This window comes from Neurospora hispaniola (assembly GCF_033458365.1).
Source record: "Neurospora hispaniola strain FGSC 10403 chromosome Unknown B0T23scaffold_6, whole genome shotgun sequence".
NCBI lineage: Eukaryota > Fungi > Ascomycota > Sordariomycetes > Sordariales > Sordariaceae > Neurospora > Neurospora hispaniola.
In genome coordinates this window covers 1,787,080-1,813,339 of record NW_026944411.1, presented here as the reverse complement: position 1 = coordinate 1,813,339, position 26,260 = coordinate 1,787,080, and the positions used below count along the sequence as shown (strand labels likewise).

General features: G+C 52.8%; 6 protein-coding genes and 1 non-coding gene across 7 annotated transcripts; 3 read left to right on the top strand and 4 right to left on the bottom strand.

Annotated features, from left to right (window-relative positions):
- Positions 1-1,710: 1,710 nt before the first annotated feature.
- B0T23DRAFT_406404 (autophagy-related protein 3) lies at positions 1,711-2,894 on the top strand (the record flags this gene model as incomplete). The annotated part of the gene is made up of 3 exons (XM_062839108.1): positions 1,711-2,231; positions 2,294-2,777; positions 2,841-2,894. The coding sequence occupies 3 exons, from the start codon at positions 1,711-1,713 to the stop codon at positions 2,892-2,894; spliced, it is 1,059 nt and encodes a 352-aa protein (XP_062690851.1).
- A 330-nt stretch (positions 2,895-3,224) lies between these two features.
- On the top strand, positions 3,225-3,297 carry B0T23DRAFT_t282. The gene has a single exon. It is a non-coding gene; the product is annotated as a tRNA-Lys (tRNA).
- A 428-nt stretch (positions 3,298-3,725) lies between these two features.
- B0T23DRAFT_414186 (Pre-mRNA-splicing factor cwc-24) lies at positions 3,726-5,277 on the bottom strand (the record flags this gene model as incomplete). The annotated part of the gene is made up of 2 exons (XM_062839552.1): positions 4,330-5,277; positions 3,726-4,245 (listed from the first exon to the last, which is right to left on the bottom strand). Exons 1-2 carry the CDS (start codon positions 5,010-5,012, stop codon positions 3,726-3,728), a joined length of 1,203 nt encoding a protein of 400 aa, XP_062690850.1. The 5' UTR covers positions 5,013-5,277.
- Positions 5,278-5,938: 661 nt separating this feature from the next.
- B0T23DRAFT_194100 (uncharacterized protein) lies at positions 5,939-12,671 on the bottom strand. Its single transcript, XM_062833268.1, has 3 exons — positions 11,928-12,671; positions 6,549-11,877; positions 5,939-6,484 (listed from the first exon to the last, which is right to left on the bottom strand). The coding sequence occupies exons 1-3, from the start codon at positions 12,402-12,404 to the stop codon at positions 6,324-6,326; spliced, it is 5,967 nt and encodes a 1,988-aa protein (XP_062690849.1). The 5' UTR covers positions 12,405-12,671; the 3' UTR covers positions 5,939-6,323.
- A 4,223-nt stretch (positions 12,672-16,894) lies between these two features.
- B0T23DRAFT_194042 (uncharacterized protein) lies at positions 16,895-23,209 on the bottom strand. Its single transcript, XM_062833267.1, has 2 exons — positions 22,637-23,209; positions 16,895-22,571 (listed from the first exon to the last, which is right to left on the bottom strand). The coding sequence occupies exons 1-2, from the start codon at positions 22,869-22,871 to the stop codon at positions 17,002-17,004; spliced, it is 5,805 nt and encodes a 1,934-aa protein (XP_062690848.1). The 5' UTR covers positions 22,872-23,209; the 3' UTR covers positions 16,895-17,001.
- B0T23DRAFT_194002 (Pre-mRNA-splicing factor slu-7) lies at positions 23,210-25,030 on the top strand. Its single transcript, XM_062833266.1, has one exon. It carries the CDS (start codon positions 23,549-23,551, stop codon positions 24,797-24,799), a length of 1,251 nt encoding a protein of 416 aa, XP_062690847.1. The 5' UTR covers positions 23,210-23,548; the 3' UTR covers positions 24,800-25,030.
- On the bottom strand, positions 25,031-26,258 carry B0T23DRAFT_194001 (40S ribosomal protein S9). The gene is made up of 3 exons (XM_062833265.1): positions 26,075-26,258; positions 25,786-25,884; positions 25,031-25,671 (listed from the first exon to the last, which is right to left on the bottom strand). The coding sequence occupies exons 1-3, from the start codon at positions 26,137-26,139 to the stop codon at positions 25,263-25,265; spliced, it is 573 nt and encodes a 190-aa protein (XP_062690846.1). The 5' UTR covers positions 26,140-26,258; the 3' UTR covers positions 25,031-25,262.
- Between the last annotated feature and the right edge of the window lie 2 nt (positions 26,259-26,260).

Genomic DNA, 26,260 nt, shown 5'->3' with positions numbered 1-26,260 from the left:
GGAGTTGGCAGTTGGCAAGTTAGGTATTGTGACTGCGACAGCGACCCGTTCTGGCAAAGGGTTGGGGCGCACGGCTTGGTAGGTGCTTCAATTAAAGAACGAGGAGCAGTCCAAACTGAGCAATAGATGAGAAAAAATAACTCGAGAATATCACGCGGCGACGAGTCTTGTCGTCGTCGTCGGCGCCGTCGTCAGCCTTTCCACTTGGGCCAACAGGAAGTGAGCTATGACACCTGCGGGTAAAGAAGAAACAGGAGGAAGGTCGTACGGCGTCTGGGTACAGCCACCTACGGTCTCGCAGCTCCCAGCGGGCATCTCGCCTTGGCAATCGTGACCAATGGAAATACCGGAGGCTTCAGTGGGGGACATTGCAGTGAGGACCCGATTGACGGCCCGCTAATATGAGATTCATTAAAGACCACCTAAGCCGTCATTTGACTCCCTGTGAATGCCCCTTACCCGCTGGCCGCCTGGTACGGAACTTCATATTGCCCGTACCTACCTAGGTACCTACCTACAGTAATGTGCCCTGTTAATGCTAAGCCCCCTTAATGCAAAAAGCCCCCCTTTTGCTAAAGATTTCGGCTGCCCGCATTCCCTCTGGTGGTGAAGATTGTTAATTGCTAATTGCAATATTGACGGGGGGGATTTGCATTAATAGGGATCTGATTTAGGTGGGTAGGACGAATAGCGGCGGTGCGAGAGGGTCGAAGTGACCCACCTTTAGGGTAGTCGACCCGTAATCTAGTAGCCCCACAGCATATATTGGTCTGTGCACTAGTACCATCCTTTGCAAAAGCCCCCCTTTTGCAAAGAAATCTGGCTGCCGGCATTAGTTGCATTAACAGGGCACATTACTGTAGAGGTGTAGAGACTGCGTACCACTTGGACGGGATGCATCGAACCGCATGATCCATCCAGCCATCTGAGACCCCGCGGAGGTACCCACCTCAGAGTCTCTATTGACAGGTACCTCTATCTCCGGGCAATCTCGCCGGTATAGAGGTACCTAGGGATAGAGTAGGTACCTACGTACACGAGATTGCACCTTGATGGGTAGAGGTAACCTACATCGCCTAGAGGTGCCCAAGGTACTTTCTCCACTGAAAGGTTTCCCTCGCAAGGAAGGGCAGACCGCTGGGTGAACGCTGCGCTTCATCGGACAGGCCCCGCACCTTCACCCCAGGCACCTCTTTGAACAGCGACAGACTGACAGGACACGGGCGTGTTGCGCAAGCTTGGCGCCATCCCGTCATCCATATCATACCCCTGCCCAGTCACTATCACGGGCTTCCCCAGGGCAGTGTTCGTCACTTGACGTTGGGTGTCGGTGGCAGCCTCATTCTGCAAGTTCTGCTTGTGTCGTTCGCGTCACGGGCATCTGTTTTGTATACCTACTGTAGTGTGCTCTTTTCTCGACTTATCCGATCAAATTTCATCCTTCTCTCTTTTTTTCCATCGCACAACCGTCAAACAAAATCACCCCTTAGGACCCGATCAAGTTCAACCTTATCGCGACCGCCAGTGCAAGCGACGAAGACATACCTTACCCCACCTTTCACCTGTCCCCCCATAACCCGTTTGACAACCTACACCAAACACTTTTACAGTCAGGAGGGGCCTCCAATAGTCCAAGTCGCCATCAACCTCCTCGTCCATCGATTTGCCTGCGACAACACATCATCTTGTATCGATTCGACGGATTTCAAGATGAACTTCCTCAGATCGACTGCTGCCACCCTTCTCGACAAGTACACGCCTGTCAGCCATACCTCGACATTCCGCAACACAGGACAGATCACCCCAGAAGAGTTCGTGGCCGCCGGTGACTACCTTACCTTCAAGTTTCCTTCGTGGTCATGGGCCGATGCCGATTCACCTAGCAAGCGCCTCCCATTTCTGCCACCCGGAAAGCAGTTTCTCGTTACACGACATGTTCCCTGTCATCGACGCTTGAACGATGACTTTGCTGGCGACGCGGGCCATGAGGAGGCCCTCGTGGAGGGCAATAAGGGTGGTGCCGACGATGACGGCTGGTTGCGGACCGGCAGCATGACCAGCTCACAGCCCCTCAGGGTACGAGAGGTACGCACCGTCGATGATGCCGGCAACGTTGGCGATAGAGAGGTTGTGGATGAGGACGACATTCCGGACATGGAAGACGACGATGACGACGAGGCCATCATCCGGGCTGAGGGCGATAACTCGAACAGGCAAGATAACATCTCCACGTCCCCAGCAATTATGAGACACCACTTGAACATATGCTGACTTGACCGCCTCTTACCTACAGTGGGAAGCGTACCTACACCCTCTACATTACCTACGCCAACGCCTACAAGTGCCCACGCATGTACATGTCAGGCTATCTCTCTAATGGGCAACCGCTCCCCCCTCATCTGATGATGGAGGATATCGTCGGTGACTACAAGGATAAGACAGTAACACTCGAAGACTTTCCTTTCTTCTCTCACAGCGTCAAGATGGCCAGTGTGCACCCCTGCCGTCACGCCTCCGTCATGAAGACGTTGCTGGATCGGGCTGATGCCGCTCTCAAGCTCCGCCGCGAGAAGATGAAAGCCGGCCAGGGTTCGGGAAGCGAACAGGGAATGGAGGGTCTTGTGGATGAGATCAACAAGTTGGACGTCAGCGGGGCGCATGCGAATGCCGTCGAGGCTGCTCCCGGCGAAGATGCCGAGTGGGAGGAGGTTCCACATGACGTCGCCGACCAGGAGGTGGCCATTCGTGTGGATCAATACCTGGTGGTCTTTTTGAAGGTTTGTCTATCAGCTGTTTACCCGGATACAGTGCTGTGCACATGCTGACATTTTCTCTCATAGTTCATTGCCAGCGTTACCCCCGGAATCGAGCATGACTTTACCATGGGTGTTTAAGTCAGACCGCAGCAAACATCGTGTTATTGACCTCGTTCGACATTAACTGGGGCCCCTGGTAGCATTTTCTCCTTTTTTGTTATGCTCTTCAACGCGGGCAGGTTTGGGGTTGGGTAATGGGGCATTATGGGATATGGAGTACTACGGAATTGATAATTTGGCTGGCTGGTTCAAGAGGAACAACAATACTCGATCCTGGAAGTCGCTGTTGTCGGTATCTAGAACAAACACTAATGTTTTTGACAAAGGGAAGTACAGGCTTTCTTCATTAGTACTATATCTATGCATGACTCGAGTGCGTCCCTCAACATCCCAAGGCGGTTAAACACCGCCCGGCTAGCTCAATCGGTAGAGCGTGAGACTCTTAATCTCAAGGTTGTGGGTTCGACCCCCACGTCGGGCTCAATTCCCGATGTCCAACGTAACCAGGACACCATGAATTTCTTTTTTCATCCAATTTTTTTTTTGGTTTTTTTTTTTTTTTTTGTTTTTCCTATTTTTATCATCATGTTGGATGCTGGGACCAGAAGTGGATGGTCCCTTTTTGAGATACTCCAGACTTGCCCATGTTCCACCAGGACCGGTCCTGTTCGCATCCAACAGAAAAATGGCGTCGAGTTTTGTAAAAAGCCATATGATTCAGTTGAAAACTGCATGAGCTGGCCCAAAGCTCATCAAACCAAAACCTTGTATGCTTACAACGCCTGGTGTTATCGAGACCTCCCTGTAACAAGCCGCTATTATTAGGCTGGCCGTCCCTACATCGTCTATGTCCCACTCCCTCTCTGCATCATCAGCTTTCTTTCGACCCACACCACTGCCATCTCATTCTCAATCACTCCCCTCCTCACCCTCCCCTTCATCCTCCTCCTCACTAACCTCCTCTCCCCTCTCCCTCGCCTCCCTCTTCAACCTCTCTGCCCTCGCTTTCTTCTTCTCCAACAGCTTCGCCAGCCTCTTCGCCGCATTAAAGACCCCGTTCGTCCCACTCCCACACGCCGCACAGCTCGGATCTTTCCGGTACCTTTTCAGCGCACATCCCTCGCAGAAATAATGACCGCAGCGTGTGACGACGGGGGAATTCGAATAGGGACCGCGGCAGATAATGCACGCAAAGGGGATGTTTTCTAGGAGGGCTTCTTCGGCTGCTTCGGCGTCTTCTTCTTCTTCAGCAGTGTTCTTGGGTTTATCACGGCGGTCGGCGCTGGCGACGACGGTGCCCTGGAGGTTCTTTTTGCCCTTGGTCACGTTCTCCCATTCCTTGTCGAGTTGCCACCCGTGTGCGTAGTCTTCGCGAGCGTGGAGGAATTTGCAGTTGTCGCCGAAGCCGCAGAAGCCGGTTTGTTTGTAGCTGTTTTGGGCATTTGGTTAGCTTAGGTCGCAGCTAAGAAGTTGTGACCACAATTCGGAAAAGGGAAGGGAAAACACTACTCACTCCTTACAAACATCGGGCGCCATATCAGTAATAGTAATCGTCCTGATATTACTCGGTGCCTTGATCGGCCCAACCTTGCGATTCGGTGCGTTCGGATTCTTTTGTATGTAACTCGCCTGGTTCGCCAGGCCTCTGTATGTCCCGTCCGGTTCTCGCTCCGAGTTCTGGGCATCATCCTCTCCTCCCACTCTCTTCTTAGTCTTCATCATGGTCCGCGTCCTCCCCAACAGATTGCCCACCGACAAATCCTCCTTCTCGTTGTCCTCGTCAAACCAGTTGCTCCCCTTCGTAGCATCCTGCTTTGTCGCGTCCAGCCTTGACGCAGCGTCCCGGTCGGCTTCGTAGATAGTGTTGCTCCGAATCTGCTCCTCTTTTGTCACCCCACTGTTAGTGCTGGCGTTGTGGTCTCGCGACGAGGCCATGACGGCTGCGCTGTGGTGGTTCTTTTTCCTCCGCTTGATGCGCTGGCCTGTTGCTTCGTCCTCGGAGGACTCGAAGTCGGACGAGTCGTCATCGCTGTCTTTTGCTGCGGGTGGAGGAGAGGCTGGACGTTTGCGCAGGTTTGCTTTGCCCTTTGCGCCGCGCTTCTTGAAGATTGCGACTGGAGCAATGGGGGCGGTTGGGGTCGCTGTTGTGGGTTCGGGTGCTGTTGGTGCTGTTGGTGGTTGCTCGATGTCCGCCATTGTGAAGTCCCGGTGACGGTATGGGAAGGGATAACAAGTCAGCTGAATTTGACGGTTTTTTAACGGTTTTAGGAATGATCAAGAATTTGAAGCTGGTTGCTTGAGGCGGGCGGAAGGGTTCGTATGACTTGTGTGCAGGATCTTGGTCGAGGCGAGACGCGACGGAAGGGCAAAGTGGTGAACGATCCATCATCTGCCCGATAAGAACCATCGATATCGCCAATCGATACCGTGGATTATGTCATTTTCAACAGAAGCTCCCAGACCGAAACAGACCGCATGCAGCTGACAAATCCTTGACACAAATCTGCCCCATCTTTCAGCTGGATTCCAACCAATTAAGGCTTGACTCGCAAAGCAGATGCTAATACACTGGGTACGTGTTTCTTTTAACTCGACCTAACAAACCCTCATATGTACACGTGATACGCGTTTGTGGTATTCGATCGATAGTAATTCATCTTGGTTTCGCCTGACACTTTTAAATTGTCACCAACCCAAGCAAACATGGTGGTACTTGCCTGGGTATCTACCCTCCTGAGCCTCTACAAGAAAATTGCTGCTTAGATGGTGTAATGTGTTTTGTTAGGTCTACCTATGTTTGAACTTGTATCAACACAACCACACAGATGCAGGAGGACAAGAGTGCGTGTAGTCAAAATGTCTTGCTATTAAATACTGCGTTCCAGCTATCGCTCGCACCATCGTACCTCAACTTATTCCACTAAACCTCCCCCCAAACCCCCATCTTCTTCCCATTTCCCCATCTCCTTGGGAAGCCAGAAAAACAGTAACGCAGACAATTTTCCCTGTGCAGTCCTCCTCTTCCCGCAACTCTTTCTTTTCCACATCCAGTTTCATCCCTTCAAGCAATTTGTCGAAGAGTAGCAGAAGTCCACGGCTTCTGAACGAAAAAAACGCCCGCAAACCCAAGAACCTAAGCCAATCCAAAAAGGACTACATGAATAGATAAGAGACAGCGAGGAAGCTGAAGAAAGCCCGAGTTTGGTAGTACAAGGTGCAGCGGTCTGCAGAAAACCCACGAGGGCACCATGCAATGATGGGTCACAAGGGGTCTCTTGACAGAAGCGCAGGCTAAACAAGTAAGAAAACAGTGGATGAAGTGATCATCAACGTCGTGATAAATTCCGTAGTGTATGGTCGGTTGTGTTCCGTCAAAAGCAGAATGATGGCTGAAGCGATCGATGAGAAGAAAATGTCGCCAATCAAAGTGGCAATCTGATTTGTGATTTGGTAACGGTAACCCTTCGGCTAGAGACTATCCGACGAAACTGGAGTTTGCAAAACTGTTCATGCCGCAGATCGTAGGGTTTCAGCCCGTGATGGTGTAGTACTGGGTCCTCTTGAAGGTCCCCTCGAAGACCCTCTGTGTGTATGGTGATGGTGATGGTGTGTACGGTGATTGTGGCCGCGCTTAGAACCACTAGTCAACGTGCCAACATCATGTTTCCCTATGTAAACGTTAGCATACCATACCACGAAAGCGTCCTGATAACATAACGTGAGACTACTTACCATCACAACAAGCTCTGACGTTCTCAAGGCGGTCGGCTTCTCGGTCTTGCTGTTCAATCATTTGTCTCACATCCTCAGCGCTGTCCTCGACTTCACTCTGTTCGTAGATGCCGTGAGATGTGTCTCGACCAGAAACGCTCCTGCTGCCTCTCATGCTGCCAAATTTGCTATCCTTCCAATAGCCACTGATCCGACTAAGAGTGCCGACGGATGGGCGATTCTGGGCGCTTTGCCTGTTGGGCGTAAGGGTCGGAATATTCATTGACATGTCAAGGGCCGGCGAGTCAACACGAAGCGACCTGGAGTTATAGGACGACAGCGAAGGTGCGCCACGGGAGCCGCTTGGCGCTTGCCTCGAGTATTGAGGGTTGAAATCGTTGATGTCATCTCGCGTGATATGCCCGGCTATTTCCTCTGCGTCTGCGTGGCCGTTTTCGTTGGTCCGAAGGAGCAGATAAGAGAGTGCATTGAACCATGTTTCGTGACGCTGCCCCGTTGTACAGGTGAATTTGACTGTCCTGCCGGGAGAGATGATCACCAGACTCTTGCGGTGCAAACCAGGAGGCATAGGATTATCATCCGTCACAACCCGTACAGCCTCGATAGGAACGCTCTTCGCCCTCAATTCGCTGCGACCCGCAGCTGAGGGGTCACGATCACTCCAATACAAGGTTCGTGTGTAGGGATGAACCCAGAAATACCTGCGATGCCGGTTGTCGGACATCTCTCCGCGACCAGCCTTGCGAGTATACTTCCACAGATATTCACCGATCATGGTCTGGGTGATAGCCTGGATCATGCGAGGGTCGGTACCCGTGCCGAACCCATGTGGATCGAAATCGCCGTTTTGTTGCATCTGGAACCGCGTGTCCATTTCAGAAACAAAAGAGGAGACCGATGACTTGCGGCTATGCTGCGTCAAGCGAGACGGTGAATGAACACCGGAAGCCATAGTTCCATGTGCGGAACCAGCTCTGTCCATGACACGGGGTGTGGGCGTGCCATGGCCAGACACGTAAGACATGGGAGACATGGGGCGTGTATCGCCATTGGGAGTTCGCGGTCGCAATCCCTGACTTTGATTCCTGAGCGCAGAGGCTGAGAATAATGGCGGCCCCATGAGACCAGTCATTGGTTGGTTGCCACTTGAGGAGCCAGTTCTGGCAGCTTCAATAGCCTCCTTGTGGTTAGAAGGTAGGGGTGGAACATCGGTTATGAAAGCCCTGCTACTAGCAGAGCTATTTGGTCTCCTCACGGTTGTTGTTCCTTCGCTAACACTAGTACTGTGATCCGCCATCTTGCCCTTTGAAGAAACGATGCTTTCAGGGATCTCCTGGAAACTCCGGTGCCTCCTGATAGTAGAGAGACTGCCGGTACTCAAAGACGAGTCTGTCCTCTCCAATTCACGAGTGTGGGACTGGTGAGTTCCTGACATCAAAAGCATGTCGATAGCCTCCGAGGTCAATGCTGTTTGCACTTCCTGGTCCACAGTAGCCAATAGTATCTTCTGCTGTGAGTCGGCCTTTTGCTCGGGAGTAGACCGTGGGAGCCCTCCCTCAGCAGGTGCGTCGGTTTGTGAGTCATTGGGTATAATGAAAACATTTCTCTTCGGACTGCGGTTCAAGGGAGGCTCGATACCCAGTGACTGCCAGTCAGCAAAAGCCAGTGATGGAGGAAGGCTGAGAGCAGGCTCCAGGGCGAGAGGCTCGATCTCTTGCGCCAGCATTTCTGAAACAGAAAGAGTCGGCGGCAGAGTAGCGGGAACATTCTCTGGTTCGACATCCAATAGCTGGATTTGTGAAACAGACATAGCAGGGGGTGGTGTCAATGGTCTTTCCTCAGGCTCAATGTTATTCGCCTGTATCGACGAGAGTGAGAGCGCCGGTAGAGGGGCGATGGGTTGTTCCGCTGGCTCGATATCGCTCGCCTTGATTGAAGAGATGGAGAGCGGTGGCAAGGGAGTAGCTGGCAGCTCGACAGGTTGGATGTCATTCGCCTGAACTGATGAGATAGACAGTGGCGGCAGAGGAGCCGGCAGTTCTTCGACAGGCTCAATGTCACTCGCTTGGACTGAGGAGACCGACAGTGTTGGCAGAGGAGCAGGCCGTTCTTCGACAGGCTCAATGTCACTCGCTTGGACCGAGGAGACCGACAAGGGAGGCAGAGGAGCAGGCGGTTCTTCGACAGGCTCAATGTCACTCGCTCGGACTGAGGAGACCGACAGTTTTGGCAAGGGAGCGATCGGTTCCACGATAGGCTCAATATCGTTCGTTTGGAGCGAGGAGATCGACAACGTCGGCAAAGGAGCGGGTGCTTCCTCAACGGGCTCGATGGCGCTTCCCTGAACTGAAGATACCGACAATGCTGGCAAGGGAACAGGCGGGAGCTCAACGGGCTCGAAGTCGTGTGACCGGATAGATGAAACAGCAAGAGCCGGTGACGGTTCTTCTGGTTCCTGACGGGGCTCCAAAACTTCCGCCTTGATAGGCGAGAGTGACAACGGCGCCGGCAAGGGCGTAGGTTCGACTCGTGGTTCCATATCCTCTGATATAATCGACGAGAAGCCGAGGGCGGCAGGCGGAGCCTTCTCCTTGATTTCCTTCGGTGCCTCCACCACTGTGACCACAGTAGGTGCTTCCAATGGTATTTCAACCGGTTCAACTTGTTCCGATAGAACATGCGAAAAGACAAGGTCAACAGTTGCTGACACATTAGCATCCGGCTTAATGTCCTGGGCAAGGATGGTTGGTATGCTGAGTGTTGGCGGCGGGCGGACCTCAGGCTCTGGATCAGCGCGAGGCTCAACTTGCTCGGAAACAAGGCCCGATACGCTGAGGGGAATCGGTTCAGGTGCCGGTGGCTCTGGCTCGAGGACCGGCTCAACGTGCTCTGAAATGGAAGACGCGACAGTCAGAGGCGCTGGTTCGGGAACAGGTTCCAGAACAGGTTCAATGTATTCAGAAACACATTGCGAGAAGGTGAGCGGTGCTGGTTCTGGCACAGGTTCCAAGACTGGTTCGACGTGCTCACAAACGAGCTTGGACAAGGCCAGGGGTACTGGCTCAGGTTCGGGTTCCGAAACAGGTACAATATCCTCGGTAACGAGGCCTGAAAGACCAAGGGGAACTGGTTCAGGCTCTGGCTCCTGTACAGGTTCAACATCCTCTGAAACGAGAGTTGACATCGTAAGCGGTGCCGGTTCAGGAACAGGGTCCAAGACAGGCTCGATGTTTGTCGAAACGATCGAGGTCACATTCAGTACTACAGGCGTTGGCTCAATGTCCTCGGATTGAACAACAGAAATGCTCAGCGACTGCACAGCAGTGGTTTGAATGTCGTGTTGCACGCCGGCATCGCTATAGGATACGGCCGGTACAGGCTGTGCGAAATCGGCCCGTCCCTGCTCGCCCCCGAGCATTCGAGTGGAAGCAGGTGACCCGTTAGGTCCAACGACCGATTCCATGGAAATAGGTCGCTTGATATTGGTGGCAGTTCCATTACCTTCTTGGGCGGACACCGTCGATGAAGGTGTACCGGGGGTGTTGACCAAAGATCTAAAATCAACTGGGTCGGTCACCATTCCGCTATCAACCATCACAGCCCTTGGCAGGCGTGGGACTCTGGGGGGCGGCGTAACTGGGCGGTTCTGGCTAGCAACGGACCGGATGCTTCTTCGACCTGGCGTAGCGGCGCCCACGGATGATTCATCATCGCTACCAAACTCATTGAGCTCGGCAAACAAGCTTTGACCTTGTTGCGGAGACTCGGATGTGTTGTTGAAGAAGCTTCCAGGGCTGCTATGCATGCCTGGATCGACACTATGCTGTCGTGACCGTCTGTTGGAAGCAAGAGTAGCACGGCTGATGCCTCTCCGCAACCTCTGGGCTGGCTGGGCTGATGGAGTCATCGTCCGAGGGTCATTGGAAGCGGGATATTCATCGTCTGCGGACGTCGAAGCGGTACTGTCAAAGGAGTACCGGTGGATTGGATCATCCAAAGGCATCATTGAAGGGCGCTTGAGGCGGCCAGCACCAGTGGAAGCTTCAGTCTCTGTTTGCGCGTCGGAGTCATCATCCGAGAATTCCTCGGCCCCGGTCTGGAAATCTTCTGTTTCCGTGGCACGCTCTGCTGCGGTCTCGAAGGCCGCATCGCTAGTTTCGTTCGCTGTTTCGAAATGGTCGCTACTAGATTCCGCAATAGGGATGAAGCTGCGAACAGGACGCAAGTTCGGGCCGGTAGTTGCCACAGTACGAGGGGATGGAGCTTCACTCTGGTCTTCCCACTCTGGATCCTCTGGGCTAGGGGGCGCAACGGGCAATACCTCGGTCTTGGTCGAGCGGTTAAGGCCCAGCTGGCCCAATCTCGGCTTCTTAAATTCTCTGGACTCCATTTTGCGATTCTTGCGACCGTGAGGTGGGCCATCAGGTCCGGTCCTCAGCTTCTCAACCTCATCACGGGCATCCTGAAGCATGCGCTTCAGTTCGAGCTTCTCGGTTTTCTCGCGATGAATGTTGGTCCTGAGGGTCTGAATTGTGCGATGGGCATGGGCGAGAGAGGTCTTCAAGGTTTCAGACTCGAGTCCAGAGTGTCTGGGGGTTAATTTAACCGGCGACGGTGGTGGTGAATGCTCTGGTGTGCCGCTATCAACCGCCATCTGGTAGTCGTCGTCGCTGCTGCCATGACGAGATTCGCGCTCCAGTGCTCGTCCACGCTCTTGGGCGAATGCCCTTGCAAGCTCTTGGTTTTGTTGAGTCAACTCGTCGACCTTCTTTTGCAGCGCCAAGCGCTCACTCTCTGCTAGAGCAGCGTTTCGTCGGCTGGTGCCCAGCTCAATTTCGAGGCTCTTGATGGTGGCAGCATGCTTCTCATCTTGTTTGGATTGATTATGCTTGAGCTCCTCAAGCTCTCGCTGAGTCGAGTTCTTTTCGGCTTGGACGATGTTGAGCGTTTGTTGAAGTTTTTTCTCGCGATCCGCACCCTCCCGTTGTGCAGCCAAAAGTTCGTGGATCTGCGTCTCAAGATTCCAGTTTTCATCCTTATATCGGCTCTCGCTTTCATCCAAAGCCCGCATGCGTTGTTGAAGGCCTTCTGCCTCAAGTTCTAACCGAGATCTCTCGACCTTGAGGTTCTTGAGCTCTCCTTCCTTTTCGGCAAGCAGAGCTTGCAGGTTGCGGACCTGAGCAATCAAGGATGTGCTGATTTCGGCAGCAAATTCGATATCGTGGATGCGGTTCGCGGGCTGATTGCGTGATCTCCGATTCGGCATACTGAGCTTAGAAGGAGATGCTGAGGCGAGACTCTCGAATTTGGACGGACTGGCAGAGCGATGCTACAAACCATTAGCCTAAGTTACAACCTACGGAAACATGGTCTCTTTACCCTTGAGCCCCTCTCTTCTGGTGAGAAGAGAGATGGAGAAGCCTGAGCCGGGTCATTACTGGGAACTCGCTGTTTGGGCAGGAAAGCACGCGCGCTTTCTCTGGCAACCTCGTTGTACTCCCTTTCGATCTCAGCCAGTTTCTGGCGCAAATCGGGGTCTATCTCGGTTTCGGATTGTAGCTGTTCCACCTCTCGTAGTCGCTCGGCAAGTTCTCGTTGCTGTTGTACCAAGGCGGTGCCCAGTTTGCCAGCCTCCTCCATTCTTCGCTCCGTATCTTGAAGGTGAGCCTTGAGAGCTCGTTTGACTTGCTCGGCAGAGGCCCCATGGTCGAGCGAGAAGAGTTGGGAGTCGAAAGTGGAATGTCGCGAGTTGTTTTGTCCCGGTGGGCTCAGAAAGGGATCGTGCAGGTCGCTGGCGGTCACGACCGCGACCTGGTCGTCGGGCGCCAAAGAGTTGGCCATTCTTCTCGAAGCCATCGTACAGGCAGGCCTCAGTTACTTTTTGATGGGATGCAGTATCCCAACCGCAAGGGCGGCTCGACTTTCGTTTTGTATCGTATCCGAAATGCACTGGATGCAGTCTTTCCTAGGATGTCGGCAGCCCAATGCTCGTACTGATGTGATTCGGAGTATGAAAGGCAGACCCGGCTGCCTGCGGAATGCTATTAAAGAACAGTCGGCTCTGGTTGTAAAGAAACAAGGGGGAAAGAGACAACAGTAAAGAGTGACGGCGCCGAAAAGACGGACAAGAGTAAGGAGTGACAAAAAAGAAGTTGATTAGGAAATATCGAATAGCAGTAGGTCGGGCGGCAAGCACAAACAAATGTTATGGCGAGCCGGTAAGGTGTTGAAAAGATCGGAGCAATAAAGTTTTGTTGATGTCCGGATGGTCGGTCTCGGTCGGTTGGGATTCACGCGACAGGTGCAAGTAGGGACCTCGAACGTCCTGGGGGAGGGAGGGATGTGGTTGTATCGGATACTGAAATTGTCCCCTTTGATACAGCAGCATGAATGCCGTTCGATGGATCCCAGCGGAAAATTGGATGTTGGTCGGTTGGTAACCTGAGAGAGCTGACTTGGCCCAACCGCGTCAACAATGCTGTCCGCAAATAGGATATCTTGGCCGGTCGCACGCTGCTTGCTTGGGATTGGGAGTGATGAAGGAGGGGGACGAAGTGGAAGCGAGCAACGATCGAATTTGACACGCCGAGGCTAGCAAATCACACATCGATCCACGCCTGCACGACGACTTTAGCCCGCCAAAGGCCAGCCAAATAGCCAGCGCTGAACGGAGACCAGCAGCAGATGGAGGCAAGAAGACCGAGCTTCCACTTGGAGGACACTTGATGGAGAGCTGACACCAGGTGCAGCGACCTGTGCACAGCACTGCGCAATACGTGCCTCGAGACAGCTCTAACAGCCAACTATGCACATGTGCGCACGCCCACTCACGGCAGTGCAGATGCAAAGGGAAGCGAAGGGAGTGTGGACTGTGGAGGAATTGGGAGTGTGTGATGATCGACTGGGCTGTTGGAGTGCTGCGGTTGCGCACCTTGCAGTGTACCTATATCTTGCGCTTGCGCGGTATCCGTCTTGTCCCTTTGCCACGCGCGCGCGCGCTCTTTTCCTCCCTCACGATTATGTTTTTTTTTCTTTTTTGTGTCCAAGTAGGCACGAACACGGTGTAATGGCCGGGGATTGGCCTGGGTCTGGCGGAAAGAATCGGTCGGGGCGCGGTCGGGCGAGTTGGAGTTTGCAGCCCTCCACCGACACGGTCGGCAGCCGGACGGTTTAATTAGGTAAGATGGAGAGAAGCCCCTTGAGACGGAAATCCCGTCGGAGCGGAGACGGAAGAGATATGACAGGAGATGGAGACAATGAAAAGGGAAAAAAAAGAGGGAAATTGGACCCAGCAGCGCGCAAGACTGTTCGGCTTGCTGGCTGTCACAGAGGCCCTCACTGGTGGTCGTAACTCAAATGATGCGAAGGACGGGACGAACTCGCAGTTCAACAGTTTGTGGTGCAAGGGAAGTCCGAGTCGACAAGATGGAAGGGGGGGAGGGGGGGAAACGGGGGAGAGCCCGCTGCCGTGGTGCAGTGCACCTACCCTGTCGTCGGGGCGTGCCTGTGTGCCTGGGCCTGATCGCTGAATGGCGCTGTGCCTGGCGGCTTCCACTTCCACTGGGCTTCCAGTCCACTTCCCTTTCCACACTGGTCAGGTTGGATCGCGCGACTGGCGGAGTCCTTGAATACTAGTACTGTAGGGCCCACTTGTCCAATAAATACACAGTGCCATGTACAGTTTCGCTCACATAGGTACTTACCTAGTAGGTACTTTAAGTTCCGTCACTGCAGTGCTGCTCAGTTCGTTGTCTCCTGAGAGCCAGCTCCCAGGGAGGCGCTCTCATCACTGCAGGTGCCAGTCAGTGCTCAGGTTGTGGCACCGACTGTCGACCGTGATTCCGCGTGAGTCCAAATGGAAGGCAGTTTGTCCAGGGCCAGTGGAACGGCGGGCAGTCATGCCAATTCTCACAAAATCCACGATCTCCACCTCTCGACACCACATTGGCTCATGCACTGATCGGCCAGCGGGCATGGAAGGCCAGGAAGGGGTGCTAGAGGTACTGTACACTAGTACTATGCCGCAGATCGGCCAGGAATGAGAGGGGGGAGAGGACTAACCACTGAGAAGTCAAAGAGCCGGAAATAATGGAAATGAGGGAGGGACGACCACAGCAGTCCATGGCCGGTGGGAGTCTCGGAGTGCAACACCGGGAAACATCGCACGAGCACGAATTGAGGTTGCTGCTGGACGCTATACTACACTACTGCACCGTCAGCTCTCTCCGGGTTTGGGGGGTTTCATCCCCGCGTCAAATCACTTGTCGCCGTCGTCTCGCACGAGGCTACCACGGCAGTCCTCCCTCCCTTTCTAACCGGCTTGGGGAACTGAACTTCCACTTGACACGTCTCGGACCAGTGCCGTGGCTGCGTCTCCTTTGCCAAGGCGCGAATGCAGGGGAACGAGCCAAACGATGTGCGCGGTGCAGCTCGCTAATCGCTTCCCTACATACTCTACAGAATATTCACCTGTACACTACGTAGATATTCTGGTTGATGTTTCTGTCCTGCGATTCACCGCCTCACATTCCGTGGGGTTATTGCGACCTTCCATCACCTCAGGGAACCAACCTGCCAGATCATCTTATCATCGACCCGAAGGGATCTTTGGCAAGACCGCGGTCCTTCCACGACATATGCGTGTGACGTAACGAACGCTGCTATAGTATGGGCTTTATTGTGACTTGACCAAAGGCGGACACCCTGCTCATCACAACAAGCCAACACGAATAGCTCATCATCAACACTCTTCGGGCCAAGAAAAAAAGAAAGAAAGAAAGAATGAATGAATGAATGAAAAAGGCAAAGCGAGAGCCGGTAGGCACTTGGGCATTATCACAAAGAAAAAGAAAAAAATATCAAACTACCACCAACCCGCTCCATTTCTTTTCACTGCTTTCCTCATCTTCTTTCTTGTCTTTCATCTGATCCCCAACGTCCATTGCTACAACGGCGGGATGGACATCACCAACACTTTCTACAGTACACCGTGATTTAAAGGCCACAACAGCGAGCAAGGTCTGCTGACCTGGCGCTCGCCTGGCAACCCCTATTTAGCTACATCCACTCGTTAACATAACTGGGATCCACACTTGGGGAGTCCCCTAAACCATCGCCACAACCTGTGAAGGAAAAGAAGTTGGTGTACACGAACCTGCTGGTTTCTCGCAAAAGGACCCTGTTTAGAAAGGTATAGTATCCACAACCGTTTGATGAGAGAATGGTTTAATGTTCCCCTGTTATGCCTCATCATCTCCATCTCGCCAACACCACCGAGCCGGAACCATCCGAGATGGATGGTAATGGTACCTGCATAAGAAATGGCGCCGGCCCGCCGTCCGTGCAATGAATGATGGTTTCTCAGATCCGTCATCGAGCGACCTGCTGCCAGCAACGGCCAGGAACCCGTGTCTATATATATTTCAACCCTGGTTTGTTTGTTAACGTGGTTCCTGCGACAGAGTCGCGAAGAGTGCGTAACGAAGTCCCGCGCTAACAAATAAAACTGGGTTGATGTACATATCCCTGTATCCCATGTGCTGGGCGCGTGTTTCTGTGGTAAGGCTTTCCCTATCGGCTCCTCTTATGGACACCTCATCACTGTTCACCTTCTTCCATCGGAGCGGCAATAAACAATAACTTATACCGTTGACAGGGACGGGACCAATAACATGCCGAACCATCTTTTTGCCCTCTTTATATGAGACCCTACCCTACCCAGCTATGGCTTGGAGACAAAGCTGCTGGCAACCTACGGGGTATATTATACAGTATGCAACACCTCGGTAAAACCCTTACTGAAACCACGCACCCGCGGATTTCCCAGATTTCCCGATCAAGCCTGGAAGAGCGCAGTCAAGGGATCCATGTGCGGCAATACCATGTGCCAAGCCTTTATGTAATTAGTCTCTTAGGATGATGAACGCCGTGGATGACGGTCATAGAACTTGCAAATGAAGGTTTACCGGATGTTGTATCCCTTCATATTGGCAACAACTTAATCAGCCAAACGCCGAGTAAACAAACCGGACACCAAACACTCTCCCAGGGAAAGCCATGACGAGACATCATTTCCATGGTGAAGTGGAACCCTTTCAAGAAAGAGAATATGAAGAAGAGAAAGGTAAGGAACAAAAATTAGAAAAGAGAAGCGAAAAGAAAGAAGAGAGGAAGTTCAAAAGTCGCGGGTGTGTTGTCTCTCCGCAGTCCTTGCTCAAAGACGTGGGTGGCTCGCAATAAACTAGGAATGGGAGTTTTCTGAGGTTCATGTGCCTCGTAGCATGAAGGTCGGATGATGTCCAGGCCCAACTATACAACGTTTTGACCGATTCGAACTCATGAGCCAACAAGCCACCGGTGCTTGCCGGAGTAAGTGGAATATCCAACAACAGTGCAAGAATGGACAAAGATTTTTATATAATCCCCTTGACCCAAACAACCACGCTAGGCTTGATTACCATTCCAACGATGCCGCCTTCAGGCTTTTATAACTGTTGTCAATAATCTCTTTCCTCTCCGCCAACTCCTCACTCATGGCTCTAACCTTGCCCTGGACAATGGTTTCGAATCTCACTTTCTCCTCCTCATACCTTACTCCTGCGTCTTCTTGCATTTCTACACCACTTTTGTCAACCACCTCACCTCTCCCTTCCAGATCCCAATTACCCTCCTCGTCGCCACCCTCATCCTCACTACTCGCCTTATCCAATCCCAACTCTCCAAACAACGTGATTAGCGGCTCCATCACCCTCTTTACCGCCGTTACCTTCGTCCTCTGCTTCACCCTCGAATAAAAGACAGGGCAATCCTTGCTATCGCAGGGCACCTCCTCGGATGACGCAAAGCCCGCACAGCTCTGACACACCTTCACAATCTCCACGTAGCTTTTCTCGGCTCTGCTGACCTTGGCCTGCATGTCGACCATGAGCGTGGGTGGATCCGAAGCGCACCGGTGACAGAGCGGCAGGCCTCGGTCCACGGCGCCCTCGCCCTCCTCAAGCATGCCCAGCTCGCGCGCAAGCCCTACCCCGAGCGGCCGCTTGATCTTGACGCCGCAGGCTGTGCAGATGGTGGTATTGAGGAAGGCTTCGAGGGTCTTGCGCGCTTGGGCTTGGGCAGCTGCGACGTCAGGAGGGAGGAGCTCGCCGTCTTCTCCCAACATATCTTCCATCTCTAGTTCTGCTGCTTCTGCCGCTGCCGTACCCTTTTTGCTTGGTGACGCCCCTAGCAGTCCCAGTAGTGGGCCTCTGGAAGCATCGTCAGCAGCGTCTTCATCCTCCACCACCTTCCGCAGGACTTGAACCTTGGGCATCTCCTCATACCAAGTCCTCACGTTCGCGCCGACCAAGTTGAAAATCCTCTCTAGCGGCGGAATGATGTTCTTGTTAATGTAGTACTCCGCATCCAACGTAGCATGTGCGTTATTCAGCAGCTCCTCCGGTTCCACGCACCGGTCCACCAGCCTCATTCCCGGTGCGCCGGCCATCACCACATATGGCACCCGTTCGCCATATTGCGGCTCCGCCCGCGCGTCCTCCTTCATCTTTTTGGTGGCAATTAGCGCGCCAGCGGGAGCCGGGCCGCCGCGACCGGACGTGCTGTACGTGCCCAGCTTGACTTCGCGCGCGAAGCAAAAGTCCTGCACGGACACGGCGCCGCGCATAATCTTGTGGCACTGCTCCTGGAAGTAATTCTTGACCTGGCTGAGATCGGCAGTCTCAAAGAGGATTTTGAGCGCCTTCTCCTCGATCCGTTGCTCGGCGGGTGTGCCGTCGCGCCGGACCGTCTCGATGCCCTTGGCGTCGAACACGGGCACGGTCTGGTCCCGACTCTCGTACTTGTAGCCGACGTAGCGCTTTTTGGCGAGGAGTATGCATGGGTGGTAGACCTTTTCAAACTTGAGCTTGACGGGCCGCGGATTCAACTTGGTGACAGCGTCGGCGATCTCTTGGCCGATCTCAAAGGCCTGTTCGCGGGTGCGGCCCTTGAGAGAGACGAAAAGACTGTCGGTGTCGCCGTAGACAACTTCGGCGTCCCACTTTTGGACGCTATGAATGAAGGCTATGGCCCGCTCAAGGGTTTCGCGACCGGTTTGGACGATGCTGTCGGCAATCTCGGAGCAGGGCATACGACCTGAGAACGAGGCCGATGTGTAACCGTAGGTGACGTTGGCGAGGAGCTTCAGCGCCAGCTGCCGGTTATTCAGCAGTTGCTGAATCGCCTTATCATCCTTGTCTTGCTTCATACCGGACTTGACCATGATACGAGTTTCGAGAATCTCGGTAAGCATCTTTGCAAGAAGTGACTTGCGAATATGAGGCTTTGTGTACATCATACCGTTTGGCGCGATGTTGATGTAATCTTTGAGTAGACTAAGAAGCCCCTCTTGCCTCTTGTAGTCCATGAAACCCATCTTGTTTTTACCTCGCCAGCTGACGATACGCCCAAGGAAGGTCGAGTAGCAGTAGTTGTAGGCGATCATGACACTGGGATACAGACTCTGAAAGTCAAGAACAAGCAAAGGACTGCTGTAGAATGCACTCTGCGGTTCCATCACTAAGGGTAGACACTCCAGAGCGTTTTGTGCACCCACTTGCTTCCTGCTTGGAGAAGCGAGAAGGAAGTTCTCGGGTTTGGCTATCCTGAACATGATGGACTCTACCTTGAACTGTGATCCTCTAGAGAAGACAGAAAAAAAGTCAACACCAAGCAGTCTTGCTTGCTCGCTTGTCCTGGGAATGAGCTCGTTCTTCTCCAGAATTTCAATATCAAGTCGCGTTCTCGTCAGGTAATATCGGAGAACTTTATCTAGATCCTTCGGTCGATCGCTCAGATACCAATCCGATAAAGTCTTCCAGCTGTAATGAGGAATCCGACGGTGTAGCAGATGCCAAACAACATTCTCCATGGTATACTGTAGAAGATTGAGTTCGCCTCTCATGGCTCTCCAAATGTTGATCATATGCCGTCCTGTAATTCGAATCGAGGATGTCGTGTTGAAGCCCCAGCGATCCGCATCCTTACCAATACGCCCATTTGACTGAGACTTCATGCGTGAGAACTCATCACAGAGGTCGAGCTCATACTTTATCCTCGCCCGCTCAATAAGGTAGCCCCATGAACTGCCATGCACCTCATATCCCGTGAAGATATCGGGATCATGGCTCCGCACAATCTCGACCATCCGGACCATCATATCAAGTTCTGTTGTCTCTTGAACCACCGGCACGGATGTGTGCTTTCGGATTCTATCTGCAAGCAGACCATCCTCTGAGAAAACAACAATGCCCCGTGCCGTATCATCCGGCGTCTGAGTTCCGCGGAGAGCGTTTACTTCGGACCGCAGATACCAAAACACACACTGCACTTCGTCTTCTTCAGGATCCGGTACTAGCTTGCCCCGGGTGTTAACATGCACCTCTAGGCTCATGGCACTCATGTACTGTGTCTGATTCTGTTTGCTTTCAGATTTTGTCTTTTCGGGATGTTCGAAGCCATGCTTGTTCTTTGGCGTCACGCCCGCAATTTGGGAGCGGTAGGTTTTAATCCTTAGGGGTGTGAAATGGCATCGTTTTGGATTGCGATTATTTTGTTCATCTGTCCACCAATTACTGACTTCCTTGAAAGAAGGAGGAGGATCTGCTATTTCCCAACCCCTCATGGCACATTCCTCTTGTTGAGCCTCATAGATTGCCTCCAGCATCGGCCAGTCGGCACCGGAGGTTGGTTTCTCGCCATATGTCGCCGAAGATGTGCCAGTCGGGTCGAAATCGGGAAGCCAAGGAACAGAGCTACCGTCAAGTCGGTATTCCCTGCCTGCATATTCTCTCGGTCTGGAGGGAACATCCTCATCCTTACTGTAATATGCGTCTTGATAGATGACATCAGGTAGGCCATGTACCTGCATGGTACAGCGGACTTCGCTCAGGGATGGAGGTTTATTGTTCAGGACAAACATTTTCTTTGAGCCACTCCACAAGAGTGCCGGAGCCGAAGCCACAGGGGCCGAGTCAAGGGGCCTGGACGACAATTTTAGGTTGGGTTTAGTCTGATCAGGCCTCGCCTGAGCCGATGGCCCCAAAATGGTGGGTCGAGGGTCGAAGGCAAGTTGCTTTCTGGTGACGTTACCCTCGTTCTTCTGCGAACCACTCTTTTGGCTCAGTCGCGCCCTTGTGTTAGGATCTTGTGGATCTTTGACGACAGGAAAGTTGATCGTACGGCTTTGGGACTCTTGTGCAAAGCTCTGCTTCATAGCAGACTTCATGGGCTGAGATGTCTTTGTTTTTGGTGGCTCGACCTGCAAACTAATCACCAATAGTTCCTCTCCTGCTGGATCCTGATTATTGGGTTTCATTGGCTGGACTGTCCGAGCTGGCGTCGTAAATGTCGAATTTTCTGGAGCTTCCTTCTGGTCTCCTCCCTGATCATGATCTTGAGTTTGTTCCTGAATTTTCTGTTGGCCCTGTTTCTGGTCATGTTCCCGAGACCTTTGCTGGGCCTTTCGATGGACCTTTGGTTGAGCCTCCTCGTGAACCCTCTTGTTTGGCTCCTCGTAAACCCTTTCCGGAGGGTTACTCTGGAGCTTTCTCTGAGGCCCTGGCTGACCTGCACCTTGAGTTTGTTCATGGGCGTTTCTCGGAACCTTTTCCAAAGCTCTTTGCGGAGGGTCGGCTTTCATGTGAAGTGACTCCCTTGAGTCCTCGGCTTGGAGCACCTGACGTTTTGCAGGTGCACCATGATCAACTTCTCCCGGCGGCCTGGGATGCTTGAGAGATCTTCGTCGTCGCTCACCAGGACCAAGAACCCCGGCTTGTCTACCTGTATTGGCTGGTTGATTGGAAGAGTAAGTCTGGGCAATCTTCAAAAGTTTATGACGGATGGAAGTTCTGGGTTGGTATACACGGATCCGCCCATCCATAGGATAAGTCATTGAATCCCCCACACCAAATCCTTCTCCAACACCATTCAAAGGCTCCTGCGGTGAGGTTCTGCCCGCGTACTCGTGTCGAGTCTGTTTTGCATGTGGCTCGCGTATTAGCTGAAAAATGGTTCGTTCGTCGACATCGATACTGATGAGATGCTGTGCATTCATGTGAAAAAATTGTGCTTCGATTTGCAGAGCTTGGCTCAAGTTGTCTGGGTATAAGTCTTCCACTGACTCTAAAGTAGTCTTGATAGTTTCCTCAAATGGAACTGGTTGCACAAAGCTGGAGAAAGTCTCCTGACGTCCATCTGTGTTGTTCTGTTCCTGAGCAACCAATCGTTGGATACCAGCACGGTACTCAGCTTCATGAACCCACCCCATCACCTGTGATTGACGTGGGTCCGCAGACATTGATACCAAGACTTCCGGAGGAAAAGGGTTGACTTCAGGGTCCGTTATTCCCATACGCTTTTTCCTGCGGTTTGTCTCATCCGTCCAGAGTCCAGCCATGCTGTGCACCAGCTTTTCTTGGCTTGACACCGGCTGCTCCTTTTCGATGAAATCATGATGAAGCCTTCGCTCTTTGACTTGCTTTCGATTCAGGATGTCTTCGACGCAGATGTCCACTTCAAGGGAGCAGTGGCTAGCCCGGGGAAGGCTGTAATCATCCGTAATCAGCTCTGGCGGGATCGTTGCATCGTCCCAGTGATGTTCAGTCTCGCGGCCTTCGATGTTACTGTCATGCTTCGGTACAGGTGCTCGAAAGGTGGCCATCGCCGCATCCAGGTAGTTACAGCCGTACAGGTTGTAATCAGCCATGAACTGAAGGAGATACTGCAGATGGGCCTCGTAGGGTTGAAATTTCCGACTCATAATAACACCTTGCTGAAGGAGATCGACGAGACGCGACATGACCACCGGGTTGAACAGGTAAATTTTGAGATAGAAGCGATAACCCACATGGAAGCCGTAAAAGGGTACACCTTTTGTCAGCGTAATCCGTGCTACATATATGGGCCGATCGCGAATGGGATCTTTCCGGTAGCTGATAGCTAACGCATGATCTATGGATGCACGGAATTTTGCGATATATTCGTAGGCTAAAATTATGTGAGCAAGGGAACGTATGCGCGAACCATGTGTGTAGAAACAAGGAAACACTCACCCTTGTTGGGTTCTAGATTTCCGTCATACTCGACATACAGATAGGGAAAGGCACCATGAATATGAGCGCAGACTTTCTGGCCCTTGTCGGTCAATCCGAACACCCGAATTACAGGAACTTTGGCAGCCTTCCGCGAACGCGAAAAGCGCACATCTTGGTCAAACTGGGGATCATGTCCGGTTGGCGTGGCTTGGTAGTGATCAATACAGTTCAATCGAAGTCGTAAAAATTCCATGATGTTGGCCGCTGGAGGTGCCAGATTTTCATTGTTAGGTTTCCGGAGCAGTATGACGGGAAGCTATCCAGCTGCCCGATGAAGCGACGTTCATTCCTTAGAGACACGCTTTTCGGGTTGTTTGGTTGAGGATGGCATGCGCGCCACGAAAGTCGTCGAGCGCGCGCGACTGTACTAGTGACGCCAAAGCACGTGATGCGACGCTGGCTCAAATCGGCTTGTTCCAGTCAAAGCTGTCTTTTATTGAGCAGCCGTCCTGTCGATGGACGTGTATTTTGTGTGATTCGAGACGATCGATAACGCCTTGACTACCGGATACACTGAGCGCCTTTTGATAATGAAACCGAAATCAAGATCATGATGCGGAACAGAATATCATCGAAGTGAGCAGGTACCGTAGATTGCGGGTTAGGGGTGAAGATGACAAATTGACGGACAGCTGGGTTCAGGGTAAAAGAGCACAAAGGTGCACTGGCTGCTGACCTCCCTTGACCGGTCGCATGCCTGCCGCAGAACTCTCGTCCAACCACGACGACCTTTGAGTAAAGCAACTGGAACTTGCCCCGAGTCTCGGATCCAACAACTTTTCTCTCGACACACAGACTATCAAGTTATCTTGTCATCCAGTACATTTTTTCAAGGCCTTTGGATCACATCTCTTGAACACCAAGGTAACCATGCCTCCCCCACCACCAAATAGGCGCGAGCAGGCCACAGCTGCCCCAAGCTCAACCGACAAGTCGGAGACCGGCGCTGGCGCCGCCCGCAAGGAGGACAACATCTACATCCCGTCATACATCAGCAAACAGCCCTTTTATGTCAGTGGTCTGGATAATGAAGAAGGTGACTCTCTTCTTCATCAGCGTGCGCGGCAGCAGGAGGAAGACAAAGCCGCCCAAGCCGCCGCACTTCTCGCCCGGGGTAAGAAGGCCGGTCCGGCAAGGACGAAATGGGTCAAGGGCGCGTGCGAGAATTGTGGCGCCATGGGCCACAAGAAGAAAGACTGTCTCGAACGGCCGCGCAAATTCGGCGCCAAAGCGACGGGCAAGGATATCCAGGCGGACCGGATCGTGCGCGACGTGAAGTTGGGGTACGAGGCCAAGCGAGATGTTTACAGCGCGTATGATCCAAAACAGTACATGGAGGTGGTGGAGGAGTATAACATGCTGGAGGAGGCTCGACGGGCATTACAGGGAGACCAGAAGACGCCGGATGGGGAGGGAGGAGATGGTCCCGAAGACGACAAGTCAGGGTTTAAGTACGACGAGGAATCTGATATGGGACGCGATCGTGCCACAACTAAACAATCTATGCGTATTCGCGAGGACACGGCGAAGTACCTTCTGAACTTGGACTCGGATTCCGCCAAGTACAACCCCAAGAAGCGCGCCCTCGTCGACGCCGGTGCTATAGCCGACAAGTCCGCCGCCTTATTCGCCGAGGAAAGTTTCCTCCGTGCTTCTGGCGAGGCAGCGGAATTCGAAAAGGCCCAGCGTTATGCATGGGAGGCACAGGAGCGATCGGGCGATACCAGCCTGCATTTACAAGCCAACCCGACCGCTGGTGAGATCCTACGCAAGAAGGAGTCTGAGGAACGCGAGGCCAAGCGGAGGAAGAGAGCGGAAGAGTTGGCGAACCAATATGGCACACAGCCCGTCATCTCAGACGCACTTCGGGAAACCATCAAGGAAAGCGAGACCTTTGTGGAGTATGACGAGGCCGGCCTGATTAAGGGGGCACCGAAGAAGGTCGGCAAGTCGAAGTATCTCGAGGACGTGTACATCAACAATCACACGTCTGTTTGGGGCAGTTGGTGGTCAGACTTCAAATGGGGCTACGCTTGCTGTCATTCATTTGTTAAGAACAGTTACTGCACAGGAGAGGCAGGTATAGCTGCAAGCGAGAAGGCGGATGCTTGGGACAAGTAAACAGCATGTCCAACAGTTTTTGATGTTAAACATGATACCACAGTACCTCAACTTGAGAGTGCCCAACCGACCATACTTTATACACCCCTGGAGTAGCTTGCGGAACTAAAACATAACGTAGAGAGATCCAGAGACATGAAAGCAATTTACTCGAGTACATCGGCTGACACATCCAAGACGGGGCACTTGAGAAGCTTCACAAAAACAAAGTCTGGCGGTTCTGAGCATGCAACAAGAAGATGGTGTATATTTGAGACTTGAAAGGTGGTGCCTTCAGATCCGGAGGTTTCTTAGCTTCCAGGCACATATTTCAGTGCCAACCGTGCATGCATTTTGATCCCTGACTACATGGACACCGTGATCATGATGTAAGTTAAGGCAAAATGAACCTTCCAAGACCTGTGTTCCTACTAGCCGATGCTATGCACCTGAAACCCAGCCCACCAAGATAGGCGCCTCAAATTTACTCCTCATCCTCCTCCTCAGCGGCCTCACCGCCCTCAGCGGCCTTGGCCTTCTTTCTGCGGACACGGCCGGGGCGACCGCCACCGAAGGGAGAGGTGAGGGCGAAGTCGATGTGCTTCTGAGAGTCGAGACGGACAACGAAAGAGGGAACGTTGACGATCTGCTTGCCGACGCGGATGTGGCGCTGGCGAATGAGGACACGAGCGTGGTGGATGGACTTGGCGAGGCCGAGCTTGTAGACGCAGGTCTGGAGACGACGCTCAAGGAAATCCTCAGCCTTGAGGGCAAGGACGTAATCGAGCTTCATGCGGGACTCGTCAAGGACACCAACGCGAACGAGACGACGAATGAGGGCATTGCCTTCGAAAAGACGCTTGGGGTCCTTCTCGTCGAGGGTAAGAAGCTGACTGTGGCAGAAGTTAGTAATCGGGCGATTCCCTTGCATATCATTCCCTAGTGCCCAAGGCCCATTTCTGGGCCTGGTTTGGTGAACCACTGGATGGGGTACGAGAAAAACTTACCGGGCAGCACGACGAATCTTGGAAAGGGTCAAGAGCACACGCCAGACCTCACGCTTGTTGCGAAGACCGTACTCGCCAACGAGCTTCAACTCGGAGTCCCTGAGGTCCGAAAGTTAGTTGTATGATCACAATCGACATAAGCAGAGTCAAGCTCATGCTCAGTGGCCGGTGATTTGAGGCATGCGAGCGATCGCACGCGCAAAGAACATGGAGATGGTTGCTCCCGCTGCAATTGCTGTCGCTTCGCAGAGGCCGTCGAAAAGGAGTTCGGAATCAAACTTAGACGCACAAACGAGCGGCCTCGAAAGGGCGACGGGGGACCTTAGCGGTCTTCGAGTAAGAACGAGGCGCCATCTTGTTGTTGGGGGCTTTCTCAAAAGATCGTCGACTGGCAGCGAAAAGTTTCGAAAGTCGTTTTCTCAAAGTAAGAAAATCAAAGGGCCACTTGGAGGAGGGTTTGTGGTGGCCCGTGCGT

What these genes read in the sequence shown, in the direction of transcription:
- B0T23DRAFT_194002 (XM_062833266.1), top strand. Translation starts at nt 23,549, where the DNA reads ATGCCTCCCCCACCACCAAATAGGCGCGAGCAGGCCACAGCTGCCCCA.
- B0T23DRAFT_194001 (XM_062833265.1), bottom strand. Translation starts at nt 26,139, where the DNA reads ATGGCGCCTCGTTCTTACTCGAAGACCGCTAAGGTCCCCCGTCGCCCT. An exon ending in CCTTTCGAGGCCGCTCGTTT is followed by an intron (nt 25,885 to 26,074) that starts GTGCGTCTAAGT and finishes TTCGGACCTCAG; the next exon opens with GGACTCCGAGTTGAAGCTCG. An exon ending in AAGATTCGTCGTGCTGCCCG is followed by an intron (nt 25,672 to 25,785) that starts GTAAGTTTTTCT and finishes CTTCTGCCACAG; the next exon opens with TCAGCTTCTTACCCTCGACG.
- B0T23DRAFT_194042 (XM_062833267.1), bottom strand. Translation starts at nt 22,871, where the DNA reads ATGGAATTTTTACGACTTCGATTGAACTGTATTGATCACTACCAAGCC. An exon ending in AAATCTAGAACCCAACAAGG is followed by an intron (nt 22,572 to 22,636) that starts GTGAGTGTTTCC and finishes ACATAATTTTAG; the next exon opens with CCTACGAATATATCGCAAAA.
- B0T23DRAFT_194100 (XM_062833268.1), bottom strand. Translation starts at nt 12,404, where the DNA reads ATGGCTTCGAGAAGAATGGCCAACTCTTTGGCGCCCGACGACCAGGTC. An exon ending in CAGAAGAGAGGGGCTCAAGG is followed by an intron (nt 11,878 to 11,927) that starts GTAAAGAGACCA and finishes AATGGTTTGTAG; the next exon opens with CATCGCTCTGCCAGTCCGTC. An exon ending in CGTCAGAGCTTGTTGTGATG is followed by an intron (nt 6,485 to 6,548) that starts GTAAGTAGTCTC and finishes ACGTTTACATAG; the next exon opens with GGAAACATGATGTTGGCACG.